Raw genomic sequence first — 22,833 nt, forward strand, 5'->3', positions numbered from 1 at the left:
TCCATCTTTAGCGTTTATGCCGCGCATCTAATGGCGGCCTGTGATTGGTAGAGCCGCCGGGCTAACGGCGTTGCCGCCTATTTGCGTGATTGGTCAGTATTCCGTCGCATCAGCGTTTTCCGCGTGATGTTTGAGTGCTGCTTTTTATTATTATTATTTTTATTTTTTAATTCCTTCACACACGGAGCCGTCCGCGAAATGAAATACGATAGGTAATTTTTTTTTTAGGTTTAGTTGATACTTGTACGACAAGTTACGTATCTGTTTCAATCGTCTGTTGAATAGAGGTTTACACACACACACACACACACACACACACACACATATATAGATATATATATATATATATACCTTTGACGATTTTTTACAAATAATAAAAAAGATAAAATGATACTAAAATCGGTAAACAAATACATACTCATACAGGTATTCATATACAATACACACGCGTATAAATGTATGTGTGTGTAATAGATATGAATACATATATGAGTCTGTGTGTTTGTTTAGCGATTTTTTTTCTTTTACCAAAAAAATCGTCAAAGGTACAATCTGGCCATACTGACTTACTCGTCATAGTGATTAAGTATGAAAGGTTCACCATTTGAATCATGACGAATGACAGCTATATATCCTGTTATGTTTACTCTCACTTCAGGTATTTGGTTCTTAGAAAACCCTCATTGCAAAATTGACGCCCAGATTATATTGATAATTTATTCACTTACTCCGGCTCTGAATATGTAGTTTTCATTCGTAAGAAACGTTCGCTGTGCAATCAAATACTGAAATAAGTGATAATATATATAGACCGTCTTTTGACGTGCCCTATGTAATCACGTGACATATCGAATGACGTAGATTCTAAATACCTAGCTTTTGTGCGAGACTGGTTTATGGGTGCTGGATAACTTGCCATAACATAAATCACCGGAGCGTAACGTTATGCAGGTACTTTTCAGGTAATGTTACGCTTGTAACGTTAACTGTATCGATGTGGCAATACTGTGTAACCAATTTCTGGGACATTCCTCCATAGTTTGTTTTACTTGGCTTTTTTTTCTTTTCTTTTTTGTCGCAATGTTCCTTTCTAGTTAGGATTATGTGCTTGGTGTGTGTGTGTGTGTGTGTGTGTGTGGTTATATTATGATAATTTTATGGCCTTTCTTTTTTATTTCTTATAGTGGAATAGCTGAATTATAGATAGCTATTGAAAATTACAGTTACACGCACACAAACACACACACACACACACACACATATATATATATATATATATATATATATATATATATATATATATATATATATATATATATATATAAGCAGTTTTATGTAGATATCTTTAGTTATAAATCATTTGTGACGATATCGCTATAACATCGTCCACGTTTACATAATCACTTAAGTCATTACTATACTTTGTGTTTCCATGACAGTATAGCCTTTATTATGTTGAAAAGATATTTATAGTCATCAGTGTATCGATTTGATACAAGTTTTAAAACTGTTCCTTGTGCATTTATTCTGCTAATCGTCCAGGTATCGCTAATGTTTTTTTGTTATATATTTTCATATACTGATATCCAACGCAATGCTACATATATATTAAATGCTATATATAAGATTCTAGAAGTAGCAACCATCTATAAAAATAAGCCTTAAATAGTTAAACCATTCTTCTCACTATCAACTCCATCTACCAAATTGGAGGCAATTAACAACACCGCCATTTCTACTAGTGCCTATTTTGACAGTTCCTTGTTGGACGAGTGGTTTACGTTATCGCCTACCGATTCGGTAGTCCCGAGTTCGATTCCCCACTCTGCCAACATGGAGTCAGAGGAATTTGTTTCTGATAATTAGAAATTAATTTCTTGGTATAATGTGGTTCGGATCCAACAACAAGCTGTAGGTCCAGTTGCTTGGTAACCAGTTGGTTCCTAACCACGTAAAAAATATCTAATCCTTCGGGGCAGCCCTAGGAGAGCTGTTAATCAGCTCAGTGGTCTGATAAAACAAAGATATACTTTAACTTTTTGACAGTCAAAAAACCTCCATCCCGTTTTCTATATTATTTGTTTACAGGTATCCAATAATTAACCTCCTATAAAATATAAGACTGTGTTAATTACACAATTGCTCTTATTACCGGGTCAATTTATAAATTGGAGGCAATTTGTTAGATTAGTTACACCGCTATTTCTACTATTGCCTATATTTGACATCACTAACCTCCTTCCCGTTTTCTATATTAGTAGTCTTCATGTATCCAATAATTAACCCCTTATAAAAATAAAACCGTGCTAGTTACACAATTGCTCTTATTACCAGGTCAATCTACCAAATTAGAGGCAGTTGGCTAGTTTAATTAATTACGCAAACGTTTCTAACAATGAGTACTTTTGATTGTCACTAACCTTCCTCCCGTTTTCTATATCGTCACCACAGGGAACTGGGAAAGAAAACGGCCCGTGTGGGTGATGCTAATGGTGAACTCCCTGACGGAGAGCGACATCAGGAGCAGGGGCGTGCCCGTCCTGGACCTCTACCTGGCGCAGGAGGCCGAGCGCCTGACGAAGAGGACGGGCGCCGTCGAAAGGGTCGAGGAGCAGTGCGTGCCCCTCAACGGCCTCAATTTCTCACAGGTAATAGACGCAGGTTTTTATTTTATTTTATTTTTTTACAGGTTTTCTTTTGTTTTTTGGTGGTCACCCGTCCAACGACTGATCAGGCTAAGTGTTGCATAATTTTGTTGATTAGAAGACCAGCGTCATAGCGGACGTCTTGCCGTTGGAAGAATATATATATATATATATATATATATATATATTATATATATATATATATATATATATCTATATATATATATATATATATATATATATATAGCTACAGATGTCCTTTAATATCCAATTCACTCTACCTCCGAATGAATATATTTTCATATATGTTAACCGAAGGGGAATTTTTTTAGTTGATAATAATTTCGTCCTCTCGTGGATTCGAACCAGCCAACGGAGGAGAAATCAGGACTTCAGTGACATAACCGACTCATCCAAACAAGTCACTGGTGGCTTAATGCATCTATGTAAATCACGGTAATGTGATGAAAATGCATAATAAATTAATATATATCTAATAGATATATAATATGTATATAATTATATTATTATATATCTATATTATAATAATGTGACTATCGACTTAATAATTCGATGACTTGAGAGTGGAGAATCCATACAATCAAGAACCTTGGAGCACTGCCCAAATGAATATAGGTAAAACAAACAGATCGATTGTAGAGTCACATCACCCGTGCATCTGATGTCTAGGACCAGTCCCTTACGACGCTCCTGATTGGCTGTTGATAAGCCAATCACCGGGCTGGAAACTCTCTGTCTCTTTCGAGAGTTCACATTGGCAGGATGTACGCTCCACCTCCCCTGAGGGATACTTTTGAAAGTAGTATTCATCAGGATAGGTGGAACATACATCCGGCTTATGTGAACTCTCTCGAGAAAGACTAAGAGTTTCCAGCCCTGTGATTGGCTTATCAACAGCCAATCAGGAGCGTCGTAAGGGACTGGCCTAGACATCAGATGCACGGGTGATGTGAATCTACTGTAGTAGCTTTTTTTTCTGATCATTCTCAATTCGAAGCTTTTGAAAATACCTTCAAATTTCTGTTTTGAATTTGAACTCTGGGAAGTTCGTGACTAATAGAATCTCATTGGAAAATGAGATTATACATTCTAACATTTGTTAGATGTATTTTGTCGTCTAACTTTGATTGTAATAATGTGAATTTGCAGCCAAATACACACACGAACGCGTAAATAGATAGAGATGGAATAAATTGTATCCATTAAATAGCAATTTAACGAAAAATAGTTTTGAGAGTGGATATATTATTAGAGGTATTTAAACTAGACATTTCAAATATTCATGTACTATAGTCTCCCAACATGTATCTAATACATAACAAAAGTATGTACTTAAATATAAGAAATATCGTTTTCCAGTGGTATTAACGTTTATTTTTTCTGTAACTAAATAAAAAAAAAACACGAAAAATGAAATATGATTCCATGACTCCGCGAGCAACAACAACAAAAAAACTTAGTCTTGATGATGGTTCAGTCGTCGTCACTCCTCTTTTTTTTTTTATGCCTCTTGGGGGCCCCTTCGAAAATGACCTCTTTTGTGACCAGATTTCTCGGAAAGAGAGAGAGAGAGAGAGAGAGAGAGAGAGAGAGAGAGAGGCGAACGCACCCTTTTGAAAGAGCTCCCTTTTGAAACCGATTTCTCAGAAGATAGATACGGCTGATAGATGAGGGAGGGGGATAGAATGATAGAATGAGCTAGAGTAATTTATATATATATATATATATATTATATATATATATATATATATATATATATATATATATATATATATATTATATATATAGAGAGAGAGAGAGATAGAAGCCAGATTCGATTCCTAGCCGAAGAAGAACAATTTATTAGTCTCATTTTTGTAAATGGATATTGTGCGTCTGTCTGTTGGCCGGGAAGTAAATCATATATACATAGGATAGTTAACTGTGGTGTACCGCAGCCAGGGTGGTGTAGGGTGTGGGACAAGCAATCTCACCTCAGGATAATAGCTGTAGAAGGGAAGGATAACGCTATTCGGAAACACCCTATCCCCTCCCCCCTCCCACCTTCTGCTTCGAAGGGAAAATATCGCATTATGACGATAGAGAAAATATTTCCTTTTTTTAGCTGTGTTTAGATGTTTATTTCTAACCCCCCTTCCCCTCCCCCTTCCTTTTATTCTTTGACCATCTAGATAGCTTGACCCTCTTTATCGGGACGTTTCCTTTTTTTCTATTTAATTCAGTCCTTGTGAATTTTCTCGTCCGTAGGTCACGTCAAAAGAGACTGGATTACGGCCGTAAACTTCGCTTATATTGACAGTTCGTGGACATCATTTCCCTGGTATTGTAATGCCACTGACATAGTGAGTTAAGGGTTTCCGTTGAGTGAATGCCGAAACGTATTATGATGTCGCTTCCTTCAGCCATGAAATAATTGATTAAAAAAAAAAAAAAAATTTAGTCAACTTATACGTTTAGACGGTGAGTCGGTTTTACTTACAGTGGACGTATACTAATTCCATCTTACAATTTTCGTGAATTTCATACTGAAATATATAGTGTGTTTGGTGATCATGATTTCATTTCTATTGAGTTTACGAAAATTCCATTCGGATTTGCTTTTCCGAGTATATTTGATATAGTTATGTGTTTTTAAAATAATGTTGATGGGAAAGAGGGCATCATGAGGTTAGCCATTTCATTCCCAGAAACCTTGCCAAAGGCTGTACCATCCCTTTCTAATGTAAAAAAGGCTTATATTATATACTATATATATATATATATATATATATATATATATATATATATATATATATATATGATATATATCTATATATATATTATATATATAATATTATATTATATATATATAATATATGTATATATTTTATTATATATTTCAGTAATATTCATCCCTTTGTTGTGAAAGACAGGTATACAGATAGACTGACAGACAGACAGACAAACATCCAAACAGACAGACAGAAAATGGGTTTAAAGATCGCATGCATCACCGCCCATAGCTTAGACATTTATTTCCCCTCATTAATTACAGTGTATTCAGGGCAGTTTTTCCCCCCCTACCCTCTTTTCCGCCATATATCTCGGGCGGATCGAGAAATCCATACGGAGGCCGTTGGGCGTGCATGAGTCGGACTGGGCCAGACTAGGCACCAGCGGGTAATGATGCGAGGCCGGAAATGAGCATCGGAAGGCGCCCCATTAGGCAGTGGCGCCGCCCACCTCCTGAGGAGGCTGCCGGGCTGTTTGGCCCCGAGGGGAAGCCGCCGCCCGCTCTCTCTCTCTCTCTCTCTCTCTCTCTCTCTCTCTCTCTCTCTTCCCAACCCTCTTCTTCCCAGGGGGTGTCTGCTCCTTCCTCTCCCTAGAAGATCCTTTCCACTTCCCTCCTTTTTGGGGGTACTCTTTCATTCCTTTAGGAAACTCCTCCCCACCCCCCACGATGCAGCCCAGTCCCTCCCTCTCAAAGACTCTTTCCTCACTCCCTCCAAGGAACCCATTCAAATTCATCCATGAGACCTCTCCCTCCTTCTCTCCATCCTCCAAGGGGTCCTGTCAACCACCGCCTCCTCCTCCTCCTCCTCCTCCTCGAGGCTCAGTCTTCCCTCCTCTTCTCAAGACCTCTTTTCCTCCCTCCTTACTTCAAGGACCACGATGATCCCTCCTCCTCGAGACTTCTGTCTCTCCATCCTACCTCCTCCTCATCCTCCTTATCTTCCTTCATCTCATCCTCCTTCTCCTCCTGCGAGCCTAATTGCCCCCTCCTCCTCAAGACCTCCTTCCCCCATCCTTCCTCCAAGAAGCCCAGTTTACTTCTCCTCCTTGAGACAAATATCCTTCAGTTAATCCCGCAGGAGAACCCCCACCCCAACCCCTTTTACCTCACTCCTTCCTCCCTCCAAAAGAGTTCCTTTATTCCCTCCTCCGGGAAACCCCCAACCTCTGTTCCTCTTTACCTAACCTCACCCTTTACCCATCCCCATTCCCCAAATAACCCCATTCTTCCCCTCCTTCCCTAAGAGGACAGAGGACCTCTTCCTATCGTCCCTAAATCCCTCCTCCTCCTCCTAAGGACCTCCGCCCTCCCACCATTTTCCCTGGCAGTATCAGATTTGGTGGGGGGGGGGGTGGGGGTCGCCAAGGACAACGCCTCCGTGAAAAGTGCAAGTACACTGACTGCAATTTCATGCTTGGGAAACCTTTGTACACAAAGAGAGAGAGAGAGAGAGAGAGAGAGAGAGAGAGAGAGCGTGAAAGAAGCTGGGGAGAGAAATAAAAATCAAATAACATAGCCCACAGAAATTATTCTGGACAATCAGGGATTTGAATTTCATAATCAGGCAACATAAATATATCAGAGAGAGAGAGAGAGAGAGAGAGAGAGAGAGAGAGAGAGATGAGATAGATATTTTGAAATGTACTTTCCAGTTCCATCATGTAAAACATAATCATACAGTAGCCCTTACAAGCTGAAGAATATATCCACAAATATTGCACGTATCGTGGTCTTTTATTGCGATATAATAAAAATCCGTTTTTATACATATCTACTATGTCTTGTAACTCAGCAGTGACTGATGGCTCTTTACATCCTCCTCCTCCTCCCCACCCGAAATTGGCACTTGACCCACTCGAGATTAGGCGTTCAAAATTATGCCATTCGGAGCTTCAGCCTTGAGAGCTTCGCCATACGTCTAGAGTAACCAGCACTTTGCTTACTATCTCCTCGCCACTTCAACAAGTGCGGAGACACAGAACAGAAGGACCTGACATCCACTTCGTTATTCAAAAAAAAAAAAAAAAAAAAAAAAAAAAAAAAAAAAAAAAAAAAAAAAAAAACACTTGTATTCCGCGAGTAGTTAGATCCTCGGATTTTATAGCGGGTACTTTGGTGTGAAGTGTTATGGGGGCGTGTTTATGATGAATGTTTTTTTTTTTACGATTAATTTTTTTCGATTATTTTTTTTATCTTTTTTTTAAGATCGCTTACTTAATGACTCGTGTAACACTCTCCGGGTTTGAGAGACGCTACCGAAATATCCCTCCGAGATATTGAGGAATTCTTTTCAGATAAGAGAGTAGGAGTCACTGATGAGGAAGTAATGTAACACTCAGTGTTGTCTTTGAGGGAATCTCTCTCTCTCTCTCTCTCTCTCTCTCTCTCTCTCTTCTCTCTCTCTCTCTCTACTCACTTCCTCTCCAGTGAATTCAACAGCTTAATCTTGATATAATTTTATATATATATATATATATATATATATATATATATATATATATATAATTTATATCAAGATTAAGCTGTTGAATTCACTGGAGAGGAAGTGAGTAGAGAGAGAGAGAGAGAGAGAGAGAGAGAAAGCAGTAAAATGGTTATTGCCACATTCACACATTAAATGCTGAACTGTGGATGAACCCTCCGTGCCAAATACTTCCACAACATCCGTAGCTTCACACACCTACGCAAATGGCAAGCGCCTCAGTGGCGTGGTCGGTATGGTGTTGGCGTGCCACCTCGGTGGCCGCGGGTTCGATTCTCGGGCATTCCACTGAGGAGTGAGAGATGTGTATTTCTGGTGATAGAAGTTCACTCTTGTCTTGGTTCAGAAGTCACGTAAAGCAGTTGGTCCCGTTGCTGAATAACCGCTGGTTACATGCAACGTAAAAACGCCATACAAACAAACAAATCTACGCAAATGGCTAATAAGCCAATTGCATCTTTGGTTTCTTCTTGGAATATAGAGATCCATCCCATATCCTTCCATTTCCAATACCTCTTTCGCTCACTCTGTCTTCCTATAAATGATGCACTCTTTTTCACCAACCTGTCATCCTGCGTCCTTCCGCTTGACCAATCGGTATTGGTGCTCAAACCACAGCAATTGTGCTTACAGAGACTGTATCCCTCTCTCCCCTCCCCACACCCCAGTTCCCCTCATTCCTCCCTCTCACCCTTACCCCAAACGCTCGTGTACTACACACACACACACTTTTTCTAATGTATCCTTCGAAAAAGTTAAGAGTATCTTAGTTTTACCAGACCACTGAGCTGATTAACAGCTCTCCTAGGGCTGGCCCGAAGGATTAGATATTTTTACGTAACTAGGAACCAGTTGGATACCTAGCAACGGGACCTACAGCTTATTGTGGGATCCGAACCACATTATATCGAGAAATAAATTTCTATCACCAGAAATAAAGTCCTCTGGTTCCGCGTTGGCCGAGCCGAGAATCGAACTTCAGACCACCGGATTGGTAGCCGAGCGCGAAATCGTCTCGTCCAACTTGGAACTATGTATCCTTCGAACAGCAGTATTAAAAAAAAAAAAAAAAAAAAAAAAAAAAATACCGTCTGGCGATCTTTTTTCAAATCCTCTCCGAGAGTGGAAATACCCGCGCCATAACCCCAGTAGGAAGATGGTCACTAGGAAAAGCCAAATGGTGTGCTTGGCATCTTTTCATCCAGTCTTCATCCTTATCATCCACCCAAGAGCAGGAAGACGTATATAGGATGTTATCCTTTATCCTTTGCTGTAGCAACTACACCATAAGCACAGTGGCAGTAGGACTTGCAGTAGTTAGAGTACAATACTTGATATTTTGTTGTGATGAAGCGTTCTTCCCTATCCCTACCCCTGACTGTATGTAGGTCTCTCTCTCTCTCTCTCTCTACAAAGTCTTTTGTATTGAGAATGATACTGCGGCAGTGTGCGGTCTCTTGGTTTATTCTCGTCAGCGGGGAAAGTAATTTGGTTGTTCCTTTTTGTATGTCTTTTCTGTTAATATTATTGTATGTTTAATATTCCTCTCCTTTCGGCGCATTTGAGCAAGGACCCACACGTCTATGGTCGCCCCCCTCCCCCCCACCTTCCTTGTCATTTTGTTGGTGATACATTTGCTATAGTATAATGGTAAACTAGACGGTAACATTACCTCTGAAAATGTACGGTAACATGCGAAGGCATATTAGCATTCATAGAAAAATATCCAATGCAAAAGTAAGCATTTTGATGTCATATTTCAGGTAAATATATATATATATATATATATATTATACTATATATATATATATATATATATATATATATAAATGATGAATAAAATAATAATAATAAAAATAGATATATTCTGATGTAATCAAAATAAGATTGTTAACGTCAGCCAAGTGAATTTGCAAATCAAAGCAAAAGAAAAAAAATAAATGATTTTCATCTTTCGTTAAAAAAAATAAAAATTCGTAGCCGTGACGTCTTTTTGGTATCAAAAACTTCATTTAAAGTTGTTTGATAGTTAAGAAAATTCGCGTAATTAAGTAAAAACAAATAAAATAAACAAAATTATCATTCATTTAGCTTTCTAGGTAATTATTCAAACCTTTCATTGAAGACACTGATTGATATGAAACTGTTAATAAGAAATGCGTTCACTGCATTCTCTCAAATTCTTATTCTTGTGTCTCTCAGGCCTCGTTTGCACCCACTGCCACTTGCATCAGATCATGTTTGAGACCTAAACTGCCTCTGAGGGCTCTTTTGGCTCATTTCTTCTTGCATCAACCGCTGTGGTTTGTTGCAAGTGTCAGTAAGGGTGTTTTTTTTTGCTGGGGATTTAGACTCCCCGTCCACGGGTAGAGCGATTTCAGAACTCCCTCCTGGTTGGTCTGGTCTCCTCCACCCCCTCCTCCTTCTCCTCCTCCTCCTCAATCCCTCTACTACTACGACTACTACTACTACGAAACCAGCCAAGAAATTATAGATGGAAACTAGAACTGAAGAGATACAACACATCCCATTGTGGGAACTTCTTTGCATACAAGATATGTGATGCATGGAATAAACTGCCAACAGAAGTTGTTAAAAGCAACAGTGTGGAAGAGTTTAAAAGAAAACTAGACAAAATCATGAGGAGGACACTGATTGAAAGGTAAAACCTGCTCCTAGAGAGTAGTGAGCTCACGATGTCTCCTCTTAGGATGGACTGATAAGTCTTTGAGACATCCTAATCATTGTATCTCCTCCTCCTCCTTCCCCTACTCTTCCCTTCCTCTTCCGTTCCCCCTCTCCTGTCCTCCTCCTTCCTCCTCCTCCTCCTCTCCTCTCCTTCTCTCCCCCCTACCTCCATCCTCCTCCTCCTCTCTTCCCTTCTCCTCCTTCCTCCTCCTCCTCCCTTCCTCCTCCTTCTCCCCTCCTCCTCATCCTCTCCTCCCCCTCCTCTTCCCTTCTTCCTCCTTCTCCCCTCCTCCTTCCCTTCATCCTCCTTCTCCCTCCTCCTCCCTTACCTCCTCCTCCTCTCCTCCTCCCCCTCCTCCCTCCTCTTCCTCCTACCCCTCCTCTCCTCTTCCTACCTCTTCTTCCTCCTCCTCCTCCTCTCCTCCACCTCCCACTCCCCCCCCCTGCCTCCCCTCCTCATCCTCCTCTGTCCATGCCTGGTCCAGGCGATGAATGTGTAAACTCGCAGTGCAGAGTCGAAGACGCAGAGTAGTATTATGAGATGCCTAGAAGGCGTTCGCTTCATGAAATATTCCCGTAACTTGACATGCAAATTTTATGCGAGCGTGTGTGTCTGTGTGCGTGTGTGTGTGTCGACTGGATTTCTCGCTTCTTCTTCTTCTTCTTTACAGTTCCAACAATTGCTCTTAAGGTCGTTATCGGCGCCGGGAAACAATGATGGCGCGACCTTATCGTCGCCTGTTTTGTACGGCACCAGTAACACTGCGCTGTTTAGTTTATTTTGAAAATGTTGTGAATGATGCGTTCATGTGTTCTCCATGTTAGTTTTTATTATTTTTTGTGGTGGGGGCGGGGGGTGCCGGGAGGGGGAGGGATTCAGAGTAGGGGGCGGATTCGTGTTCTGATGACCCATTTTGTTCTGTTGTTGTCTTCCATATTTTCTTTGTTGTTCGTCTCTGTAGTCTGAGAATACGTGGGTTTCCCAAGGATTTATTTTTATGTGTATAATACTTTCATTTTTCTCACTTTTGCAGTTGGCAATTGTTTGTAGTAACTAATTATTGTATTTTTCATGATCTTTTTTTTCGAGAATTTTTATTGGTTTCTTTCTGGTGATAGAAGTTCACTCTCGGCGTGGTTCGGAAGTCACGTAAAGCCGTAGGTCCCTTTGCTGAATAACCACTGGTTCCTTGCAACGAGAAAACACCATTCAAACATTAGTTTCTTTGTCGTATGCATTTTATAAAGTTCGTGTTTTTGTTTTATCCTCTGTTCCTTTTCGTTCTATAACAGAGCGAAAGTAAATGAGGGAGATGTCACTGAATGGGTTCCTCTTGGAGGAAAATTGTTCTTATGGTATTTTAATCGACTATAGTACTCTACGGGGTTTTAACGTACTATTTCAATCTATAGCACTGGTTCTAATACGGAGTTATTTTAGTTTTGCTCATATATATATTATATATATATATATATATATATATATATATATATATATATATATATATGTATGTATGTATGACATTGTAATAGTCACTACAAAGCCTTGAGCTCCAACTTCAAAGAAATTTGAAGAAATCATGATCTGGTATAAATAACCATTATTATATATATATATATATATATATATAGATATATATATATATATATATAGTATATATATATATAGTATATATAATATATATTATATATACACATATATATATAAATATAAGTCATATCACATTACCGTGATTCATATACCTACATCAAGCTACAAATGTCCTTTAATATCTAATTCACTTTACCTCGGAATTAATATATTTTCATATATGCTTAACCGAAGGGGCGAATTTTATTAGGCGATAATAGAATTGTCCGCGCCCAGGCTCGAACCCAGGTACACCATACAAAATATCCAGGAACGTTCCCAGTGAAGCATTATTACCCACTCCAACCCACCGCAAGAGGCTATAAATTAATGTCGTCTCTCACCCTCAAATACCTTTCGCGCTCAGGTATTCACTGATTTGGAGCCAGCATTAACCCACCTCGACCTCGGTAGTGTTGTCGTGCTTATGACAGCCCGTAGCCATTAATATGAGTCATTAATCACATTACCGTGATTCATATACATACATCGAGCTACAAATGTCCTTTAATATCTAATTCACTCTATCTCGGAATTAATATATTTTCATATATGCTTAACCGAAGGGGAATTTTATTAGGCGATAATAGAATTGTCCGCGCCCAGGCGCGAACCCAGGACACCATACAAATCCAGGAACGTCAGTGAAGCTATTACCCCATCCAACACCGCAAGAGGCTATAAATTAACCCTCTTACGCCGATTGGACGTATTACGTCGAGTCAAAATAAAAGTCTCTCGTATGCCGATTGGACGTATCATACGTCGGCTCAAAAAAGTTTCTTTAAAAATTCGCGGAAAAATATCTTATAGGCCTACCAGCCGAAAACTTTTGTATCACGCACCTTGGGGGATGCTGGGAGTTCACGGATCAAGGCGTTGTTTTGTTTACAATCGCTACGCAGGCGCGCAAGCGCGAATTTCTTTCTTATCGCACTAAAAAGTATCAGTGACACATCTCGGAAATTATTTCGTCACTTTGACATAATTATTGCACCATTTTAAATTATCCTTTACATGAAGTATTATATATGAAAATGTGCGCAATTTTATGCACAATACAACTAAAAAATACTCATGATTGTAGCTTTTATCAATTTTGAAATATTTTCATATAAATAACGATAAGTGCAAAAAATTTCAACCTTCGGTCAACTTTGACTCTACAGAAATGGTCGAGAAACGCAATTGTAAGCTAAAATTCTTATATTTATATAAGTATTCAATCATTTGCCTTCATTTTGCAACAAATTGGACGTCTCTAGCACAATATTTCGATTTATGGTGATTTATGAAAAAACTTTTTCCTTACGTTCGTGCGATAACTCTTCCGATACATTTTTTCGTGCGATTGTCCTAATGTTTGCACCCTTTTAAATTTGCCGTTACATAAAGTTTTATATATGGAAATGTGCGCAATTTCATGTACAATACAACAAAAAAAAAACCATGGTTGTAGCTTTTATCAGTTTTGAAATATTTTCATATAATAACGTTAAGTGCAAAAATTTCAACTTTCGGTCAGCTTTGACTCTACCGAAATGGTCGAAAAACGCAATTGTAAGCTAAAACTCTTATATTCTAGTAATATTCAATCATTTACCTTCATTTTGCAACGACTTGGAAGTCTCTAGCACAATATTCGATTTATGGTGAATTTATGAAAAAAAAAAATTTAATTACGTTCGCGCGGTAACTCTTCCGAAAAAATCAGAATTTTTTTGTGCGATTGTCGAAATGTTGCACCATTTAAAATTAGCTGTTACATAAAGTTTTATATATTGAAAATGTGCGCAATTTCATGTAGAATACAACTAAAAATGATTGAAGGTTGTAGCTTTTCTCTTTTTTCGAAATATTTGCATATAAATCACGATAAATAGAAAAAAAAAAAACACCACGTTCGGTCAAATTTGACTCTACCGAAATAGTTGAAAAACGCAATTGTAAGCTAAAACTCTTACGGCCTAGTAATATTCCGTCATTTTTCTTCATTTTGAAACAAATTTGAAGTCTCTAAAACAATATTGTGATTTATGGTAAATTTTTGAAAAATATATTTACCTTCACTCCGCGCGCCGATTCGCGGCCGCAAAGTCTCCGAAATACGTACATGGCATTATCCTAATATTTGCTCCTTTTCATATTGCTTTTTTATAGAGTTTCATATATCATAATGTGCGCAAATTCATGAAGAATACATAAAAATAATTGAAGGTTGTAGCTTTTTCCATCTTCGAAATATGTGCATAGAAAAAATGATATATATTAAAATTTCGACATTCGGTCAAATTTAACTCGTCCGAAATGGTCGAAATCTGCAATTCTAATCTAAAACTCTTACAGTATCGTAATATTCAATCATTTGTCTTTAATTTTGAAACAAATTGGAAGTCTCTAGAACATTATTTGGAATTACGGTGGAATTTTTGAAAAAAATATTTTTTTTTGCGTCCGCGGCGTTACGAATTCGTACATCATTTTGTGATAATATTTTTTCCGGTGTTGCTTTATTGTTTTACAATGTATTATATATCAAAATTATTGCAATTTAGTGTACAATACAACGCAAAATAAGTAACTGGTTAGCTTTGACCGTTTTCTGCACAGCGTGATTTGAATACAATTATGTATGATTTTTTTTTTTTTTTTTTTCGCTACCATTATACGCATTTTTAAGTTTACATATGATAATAATATTATTTTCATTTGTTCTGATGGTTGCATTCTAAACTTCAGGCAATGACAAAAAAAGGAGCCAAAAATGAACTCTTAATCTTCAAAAGTACGCGCGCTGTAATTTTTTGAAAAAATTATTTTTTCCACTTCCGCGCTCACTCCAAACCAGGCCCGGCATACGGGAGACGTTTTTGATTTTTAGGGCTCCGGTCGTAAGAGGGTTAATGCCGTCTCTCACCCTCAAATACCTTTCGCGCTCAGGTATTCACTGATTTGGAGCCAGCATTAACCCACCTCGACCTCGTAGTGTTGTCGTGCTTATGACAGCCCGTAGCCATTAATATGAGTCATATCACATTACCGTGATTCATTTACATACATCGAGCTACAAATGTCCTTTAATATCTAATTCACTCTATCTCGGAATTAATATATTTCATATATGCTTAACCGAAGGGGAATTTTATTAGGCGATAATAGAATTGTCCGCGCCCAGGCGCGAACCCAGGAAACACCTACAATCCAGGAACATCAGTGAAGCTTTTACCCACTCCACCACCGCAAGAGGCTATAAGTTATGCCGGCTCGTCTCTCACCCTCAAATACCTTTCGCGCTCAGGTATTCGCTGATTTTGGAGCCAGCATTAACCCACCCTCGACCTCGGTAGTGTTGTAGTGGTTATGATAGCACGTAGCCATTAATATAAGTCATATATTAAGGTCGAGGTGGGTTAATGCTGGCTCCAAATCAGCGAATATATGAGCGCGAAAGGTATTTGAGCGTGAGAGACAGCATTCACTTATAGCCTCTTGCGGTGGTGGAGTGGGTAAAAGCTTCACTGACGTTTCTGGATTTGTATGGTGTCCTGGGTTTGCCCCTGGCACCGACAATTCTATTATCACCTAATGAAAATTCCCCTTCGGTTAACCCTTAAACTCGCCGGAGCGGTAAAATAAAAAAAGGACTCCCGTGTGCCGGAGGGGTTTTGAGAATGAGCGCGTAAGCGGAAAAAATATTTTTTTCAAAAAAAATCACAGCGCGCTTAGTTTTCAAGATTAAGAGTTCATTTTTGGCTCCTTTTTTTGTCATTGCTTGAATTTAGTATGCAACCATCAGAAATGAAAAAAAAATTATCATTATCATATATAAATAATGCGATTTGTTCCGATGCGAGATACTTACCTCGAACCATTTCATAGGAGATTCCCGGATGTCGATCCGGGTCCGACCAGAAAATTCTGGTTATATGCCGCACCCAGGTCAGGCCTATGCCCCAGGGGTCGAAGACCAAGCCATCCTAATTGACCTATAGTCAGTCCTTCTCTGGTCGCAGGAGCGTGAATACGCCCCTGCTCGTCCGGTGTCCGGGCCTTATCCTTTGTCCCGTGTGTGTGCTTTGTGTGCGTGTATCGTGTTTTTGTGCGATGTCGGCCTCGGAGCCTCAACGTCGTTGCCCCGGTCCTGAAGGACGGGCTTGTGGAGCTTTTCTCTCGCCCCCTCTGATTGATCCTCATTCTTTGTGTAATTCGTGTAGGGGGGGCGCTTGCTCTAAAGACAACACGTGCTTGGAGTGCATTTCTTGGCCATCGTATCAGTGGGATTTGGCTTCCACTAAGAAGAGAAAGAAGTCTAAATCTTCTTCTGCGAAGATTTCGCGGGGATCGAGGAGTGAGAGCAGCAGCAGAGACGGCGGCGCCCCTTCTCCTTCGGTATCGTCGAGAGGAAGTCTCCGCCCTTGCTACAGGTTCTTTCTCCTGCCCCTCCCAGCGAGGGGGCCTAGGTGAGTCCGTTGCCGGTCTCCCCCAGGGGGGGTCCCGATGAGTCGTTTCCCCAACAGGTGGTACCGGAGGCTTCCGCGGTGCTGAGGGTGACTGCTGGTCGCGGTTGCAGCTCCAGGGCTCCCCGTCCTGGTCCTCTCTCTTGGCATCGGTGCAGGGGGGGGTGGGGGGACCCGTCCCTCCCCTCTGCGGAGCTTCCCGGCTTCGGCTCTCCCCCGCTTCGTCTACGGCTCTCCCCGCTTCGTCTACGGCTCTCCCGCTACAGCTCGCCGTCGCCTCGCTGCGGCCCCTCCCGCTCTCGAGCGGAGCTCGCCGCTCGCTGGCCGGACCCGGACCGGTTTACCCACCCGGTCACGGATCCACCCCACCACCCGGCTCCAACCTTTTCCCTTCTTGCCGTTGGGGAGGGGATGTCTTTCCCCCTCGTACTCCGGGGAGATCCCCAGTGAAGGACGATGCATTCCCGTCCTGGGGCTTTCCCGTCGTCTAGGGACAGGAGGAGCCGGGAATGGCCTTGATGGCGGCCTTCAGGGGCGGTCCCGATGTGATAGAGGTGTCCCCGACGCGGCCGAAACGCTCCTCTCGCGTTCCCCCGCGATGGGAGTCGCCGGAGGAGAAGCAAGAGACGTCGGGATTCGTCAGGGGAGAGGAGTTCTTCAAGTTACTACTCAAGGGAGAGATCCTCCCGTAGGAGGAGACGCTCCTCCAAGAAGAGGCGCCGTCAATGGGAGACGCAGGAGACGTAGTTACTCCTCGTCCTCGAGCGGCTCTTCCCGCTCTCATCATCGTAGCCGCGGGATCGTAGAGGAGTGACAGGCGTCGGGACATCTCCCCCCAGGGGCGGAGGCGTTCTCCTTCCCCGAGGGTGGCCCCCACCCCATTGGCCCCCAAGAAGGTCTCTCATGGGGGGTTCCCACCGCCTCCCGTCTCCCTCCCTACTCGTCCCTCGGTCCCGGTGGATCCTGCCTCGGTCTCGTCAGCCATAGGGTTGGCCTCCATGACCGAGCGGGCTCCCTTCTTCCGTGTTTCCCACACGATTGTCGCCTTCGCGGATGGAGCCTAGAGCCGATACCTTCCTTAGGGGGTGTGCAGAGCCCCTCCACCGCTCAGGTATGAGTACCTCCTCGGGATGGGCCAGGCGTTCGGGGCAATCCCCCCGCCCCTCGCAGGAGACCGGTGTGCAACTGGGTTTAGGAGCCCCTCTCCGGGGAGCTTCTCCAGCTTCCCTCCAGCTAGGGTCTGGGGCCTCTCCTCCGTCGCGGGACGCCGAGGAAGAGACCCTTATCCAGGAGGTACTCCAGAATGCCCTGGAGGAATTGGGTCCAGTGGATGAAGGTTCTGCTTTCAGGAGAGTCCCTCTCTCTGATTAGTCCATGAACCGGCTAGAGGAGCCAGCCCCGACGGTAGAGGACAACAGATCCATGGCGTGGACCTTTCTGTTCAGGGATCCAGAGGAACCCAAGCCCTCTCTCAGCCTCCCTAGGTCCACCAATACGGAGAAGGCCCTGCGTGGTGGAAAAACTCATTCCAGGCTCCAGTAACTCCTTGCGTTGGCACTCCTCGGCTAGACTACTCCCAGCGTCTAAGCCGAGTCAGAGGAGGCTATATGGCCCGGGAGGTGCCCCTCTCCTCCCCAAATCCGTGGAAGGTAACTTGGCAGCCCTAGCGCCCGGACTCTCGGAAGAGAGGCTCACGTCGGGACTAGTCTCCTTCTCTCACCAGGAGGCTATGGCTATGGAAGTCACAGCGTGGACCTCGATTCATGTGGCTTCTTGGTTAGATCTGTGGTCCGGGGCGGTAGCCAGGTTCCCCACCCTCCACGACTTGAGGGACGAGGCCTCTCTTGCCCAATTCAAAGAACTAATTTTGTCGGGGGGTAAGTCCTTGGGCTTCCTCACGACCCAACTGGTCTCGTCCTGGGCGAACTGGATCTTGAGGAGGAGGGACTCTGTGCTGGCCAAACTCCCTAGGAGCATTCCTGAGAGGGAACTAAGGACCCTTCGAAACGCCCCAGTGGAAGGAGCTGCTCTCTTTCCGAGAAGCTAGTGGAGGAGTCTGTGGAACGGAGGAAGGCCAGCCAAGGCCCAATCGTTTATAGGGCCCCTCCCCTACGTCAGTCGGTGCCGAAAAGACCTAGTGAGCGGCCGAAACCTCAGAATAGGACCCTCTCGGCTCCCCCCCCACTGAATCACCCCTGCGGAACTGGAGAGACCAGGGAACTCAGCCCTCCCCCAGGACCCTCCCTCCTTCCCAGCACCCTTCCAGGCCCAGACACCCTACTTCTTCCAGGAGGGGTCGTAACAACCGCTTCCCTAGGAGGAAGTAGGAGTCGAGGCCCCTCTACCGAGTCTTTCGCCACCGGTGGGGGTTGCCTCTCCGAGCTGTTTGGCAAAGAACTGGGAGGATCTCGGAGCCGAGCCCTGGACAGTCCAGGTCCTCAGGGACGGTTACCGAATCCCCTTCCTAGACCAGAAGCCTCCCTTGACAGGGGAGCCGGCCAATCTGGCCTCTCAGCCCCGGAACCCTGTGCACAGGGAGGCCCTAAGGCTAGAAGTTCGGGCACTGCTGGAGAAGGGAGCCCTCCAGCAGGTGGTGGATCGCTCCCCCGGGTTCTTTCATCGACTTTTCCTGGTGGAGAAGTCGTCAGGGGGGTGGCGACCGTCATAGACCTTTCGGTCCTCAACTCATTCATCCTAAAGACGCCCTTCAAGATGGAAACACACGCTCGGTGCTGGCTTCCGTGAGGCAAGGGGATTTCATGATGTCCCTGGATCTCAAAGACGCCTACTTCCAGATCCCGGTACACCCGTCCTCCAGGAAATACCTTCGCATAAGTTGGGAGGACCGGACCTTCCAGTTCAAGTCACTCTGCTTCGGACTGGCCAACGGCCCCGCAAGTGTTCACGAGGGTGTTCTCCCTGGTGTCGTCTTGGGCCCACAAAGAAGGGGTATACGCCTTCTCAGGTACCTAGACGACTGGCTACTCCTTTCCTCCTCAAAGGAGCGCTTGATAGAACAGAGAGACGCCCTCCTGGCATTCTGCAAAACCCTGGGAATCATGGTGAACTGGGAGAAGTCCCTTCTAGCTCCCTCCACCAGGATGGTGTACCTGGGGATGGATTGGATACGGAAGTGGGGCGAGCTTTCCCCTCGGGGGACAGGCTGGCAAACCTCCGGAAAATTGCCTGCAACTTCCTAAGCCACCCCCCGAGCCGGCAAAGGAGTGGCAAAGGCTTTTAGGCCACTGGTCTCCCTGGAAACTAGTCCCCCCAGGGAAGGCTGAGATTAAGGCCACTACAATGGGACCTGAAAGTAGGGTGGTCCCAGAAGGAGGAAACACCTCAAAAGCCGGTTTTCCATCTCACTGGCAGCAAGGAAGGCCCTCGGTTGGTGGCTGAATCCTGCAAACTCTCGTCGGGGTGTGCCCCTCGGGTCAGTGCCCCCGGAGATGCTCCTGTTTACGGACGCGTCGAAGGTAGGCTGGGGGGCCCACCTGAATTCCCTCTCAGTGCGGGGGATATGGTCGCAAGAGCAGAGCACCTTCCACATAAACAAACTGGAGCTCTTGGCAGTAAAGCATGCCCTGGGAAGCATTCAAGGAAGCAGTGGGAGGACACTCGGTGTGTCTGATGTGCGACAATGCCACAGTGGTCGCCTACGTCAAGAAGCAAGAGGCCTGAGATCAAGGGATCTCTGCGGATTGACGGAGGAGATCTTGAGCCAACCGAAGCCCTTGGGACCTCCTTGACGGCAAGATTCATTCCCGGCAAGAAAAACGTAGTCGCCGACGGCCTCAGCAGATGGGGTCAGTGGTGGGAATCCGAATGGTCCCTACACCCCGAAGTAGCGAGGGAACTAATAGGGAAGTGGGGCTCCCCATCCCTGGACCTGTTTGCTACGAGGCTAAACACCAAACTGCCGGTGTACTGCTCCCCGGCCCCGGTGCCGGACCCAGCCGCGTTTTGGGAGGATGCGTTCCAGCACCCGTGGGACGGCCTGGACATGTACGCTTTCCCTCCCTTTGCAGTCCTCAGGCAGGTCCTCAACCATCTAAGAAAGGCAGAAAGGGGCGGCCCTGACGTTGGTGGCGCCTTGGTGGCCGGACAGGGAGTGGTTCCCGGCGGACCTTCTAGAGTTGGCCTCTCATCCTCCTTGGGAGCTGCCCCCCAGGCCAGACCTGTTGAGACAGCCCCACTTCGAGAGGTTCCACAGGAACATTCCAGCCCTCTCCCTTCACGGCTGGAGACTATCGAGCGCTGTTAAATAGGAGAGGGTTTTCTGGAGGGTGGCTTCTCACATGTCCAGTTACTTGAGGGAATCCTCCGCTAACATCTACCAGGCAAAGTGGAGGTTTTTGGGGCCTGGTGTAGAAAGCGTAACCTGGAAACCTCTCCGAGCGAAGATCCCAGACATCGCAGAATTCTTGACCTACCTGAGGTTGGACAAGGGCCCTGTCAATTCCAGCAGTCAAAGGAGCCAGGTCCCGCATTGAGCCAGGTTCTTCTCCCCTGAAAGGGCTGGATCTGGGGAACTCGAAGCCTCTGTCCTTGCTCATAAGGAGCTTTGAGCAGAAGTGCCCTCCCAGCGCTGGCTTGGTTCCTCTGGGATGTTGCAATAGTTTTAGATTCCCTGAGGAAGCCCCCGTTCGAGCCGCTCAAGGACATCCTGGATAGGAGCTGACCCTCAAGACAGTGTTTCTGCTAGCCCTGGCCTCCACGAAGAGGGGTGGGGGAGCTCCACGGCCTCTCGTATGTAGTGACCCACACGAGGGGTGATGGAAGGAACTCTCATTCAGGTTTGTCCCCTCCTTCGTGGCTAAGAATCAGAACCCCGCCTCGAGCTCGGATCTCAGGTTCGTGGAGTTTTCCATCCCTGCCCTCCCGAAATCGGACCAGCCTAAGGATCTCCTCCTTTGTCCGGTGAGGGCAGTTCGGAAGTACATGGAAAGAACAGCCCGGTTCAGGCCGGAGGTAAAGAATCTCTTCGTCACCACGGGAAGGGTGAAGAAGGCAGCCTCGAAAACACCATCTCCTTTTGGCTGAGAGAAAACCATCCGGAGAGCCTACGAGAAGGGGGGCCTTTTCCCCTTCTTCAGAGGAGCCAAGCCCCATGACATCAGGGGAATTGGGTGTCCCTCTCATTCTCAAAGAACATGGCAGTGGACCAGGTCCTGAGGGCAGGAGTCTGGAATAGGCAGTCGACATTCACATCCCACTATCTAAAAGACTGCACGAGAAGGTCGCTCGACGCCTTTGAGATTGGCCCCGTGGTGGCAGGCCAGCAACAGGTCTAGGTCCCCTCTCCAATCTTCTTGGAGTGGACGGGCCGGTGTGTATTGAGTGTAGTGAGTGTGTGTGGTTTTTCCTCAAATCCCCCACCCCCCCCCCTAATCCTTATCCTTGTTATCCCTGGGCCTTTGGTTGGAGCGAAGAATCCAGGATACTCAGGTAAGATACGCAGGAGTGCGTATGGTTCTCAGTACAAACCACAGTTTTACATGTCCAAGGTTTGGTTATACCCGCACCAGCTTGCCTTGCACCCCTCCTAACCAACCACCCCACCCGATAACGGGCTGGGTTGAGTTCTAAGGGGAGCAGTCGCCCCTCCTCTGACCTATCACCTTTGGGGGCCGTTCCCTCCCCTAACCTTCGCCCTCCTCCTAAGGGGTAAGTCTCCTATGAAATGGTTTCGAGGTAAGGTATCTCGCATCGGAACAAATCACAAATTCTTGGTAAATTTGTATTTTTCCTAGCGATACTTACCTCGAACCATGGAATTAGAATCCCGCCCTTCCAGCCCCGCGGAAGCTTAGGGGAGACACCTCGGAGTGGAGTAAGAAGGACTGACTATAGGTCTTAGGAATGGCTTGGTCTTCGACCCTGGGCATAGGCCTGACCTGGGTGCGGCATATAACCAAATTTTTTAATTTTCTGGTCGGACCCGGATCGACATCCGGGAATCTCCTATGAAATGGTTCGAGGTAATATCGCTAGGAAAATACAAATTACCAAGAATTTGTGATAATATGATAGCGCAAAAACGAAATTTCATATATAATTGTATTCAAATGGCGCTGTGCCCGCCAAACGGTTAGAGGTAACAACAAGTTACTTTTTTTTCGTTGTAATGTGCACTA

At 44.3% G+C, this 22,833-nt stretch overlaps 1 protein-coding gene across 1 annotated transcript in view; it reads left to right on the forward strand.

Moving 5' to 3' along the window:
- LOC135199413 (metalloprotease TIKI1-like) overlaps positions 1-22,833 on the forward strand; it is a 549,902-nt gene that overhangs the window by 482,224 nt on the left and 44,845 nt on the right. The window contains 1 exon segment of the mRNA XM_064227430.1: positions 2,452-2,648. Coding sequence (XP_064083500.1) covers positions 2,452-2,648 — 197 coding nt within the window.

The sequence above is a fragment of the Macrobrachium nipponense genome, chromosome 23 (genome assembly GCF_015104395.2).
Source record: "Macrobrachium nipponense isolate FS-2020 chromosome 23, ASM1510439v2, whole genome shotgun sequence".
In the NCBI taxonomy this organism is placed as follows: domain Eukaryota; kingdom Metazoa; phylum Arthropoda; class Malacostraca; order Decapoda; family Palaemonidae; genus Macrobrachium; species Macrobrachium nipponense.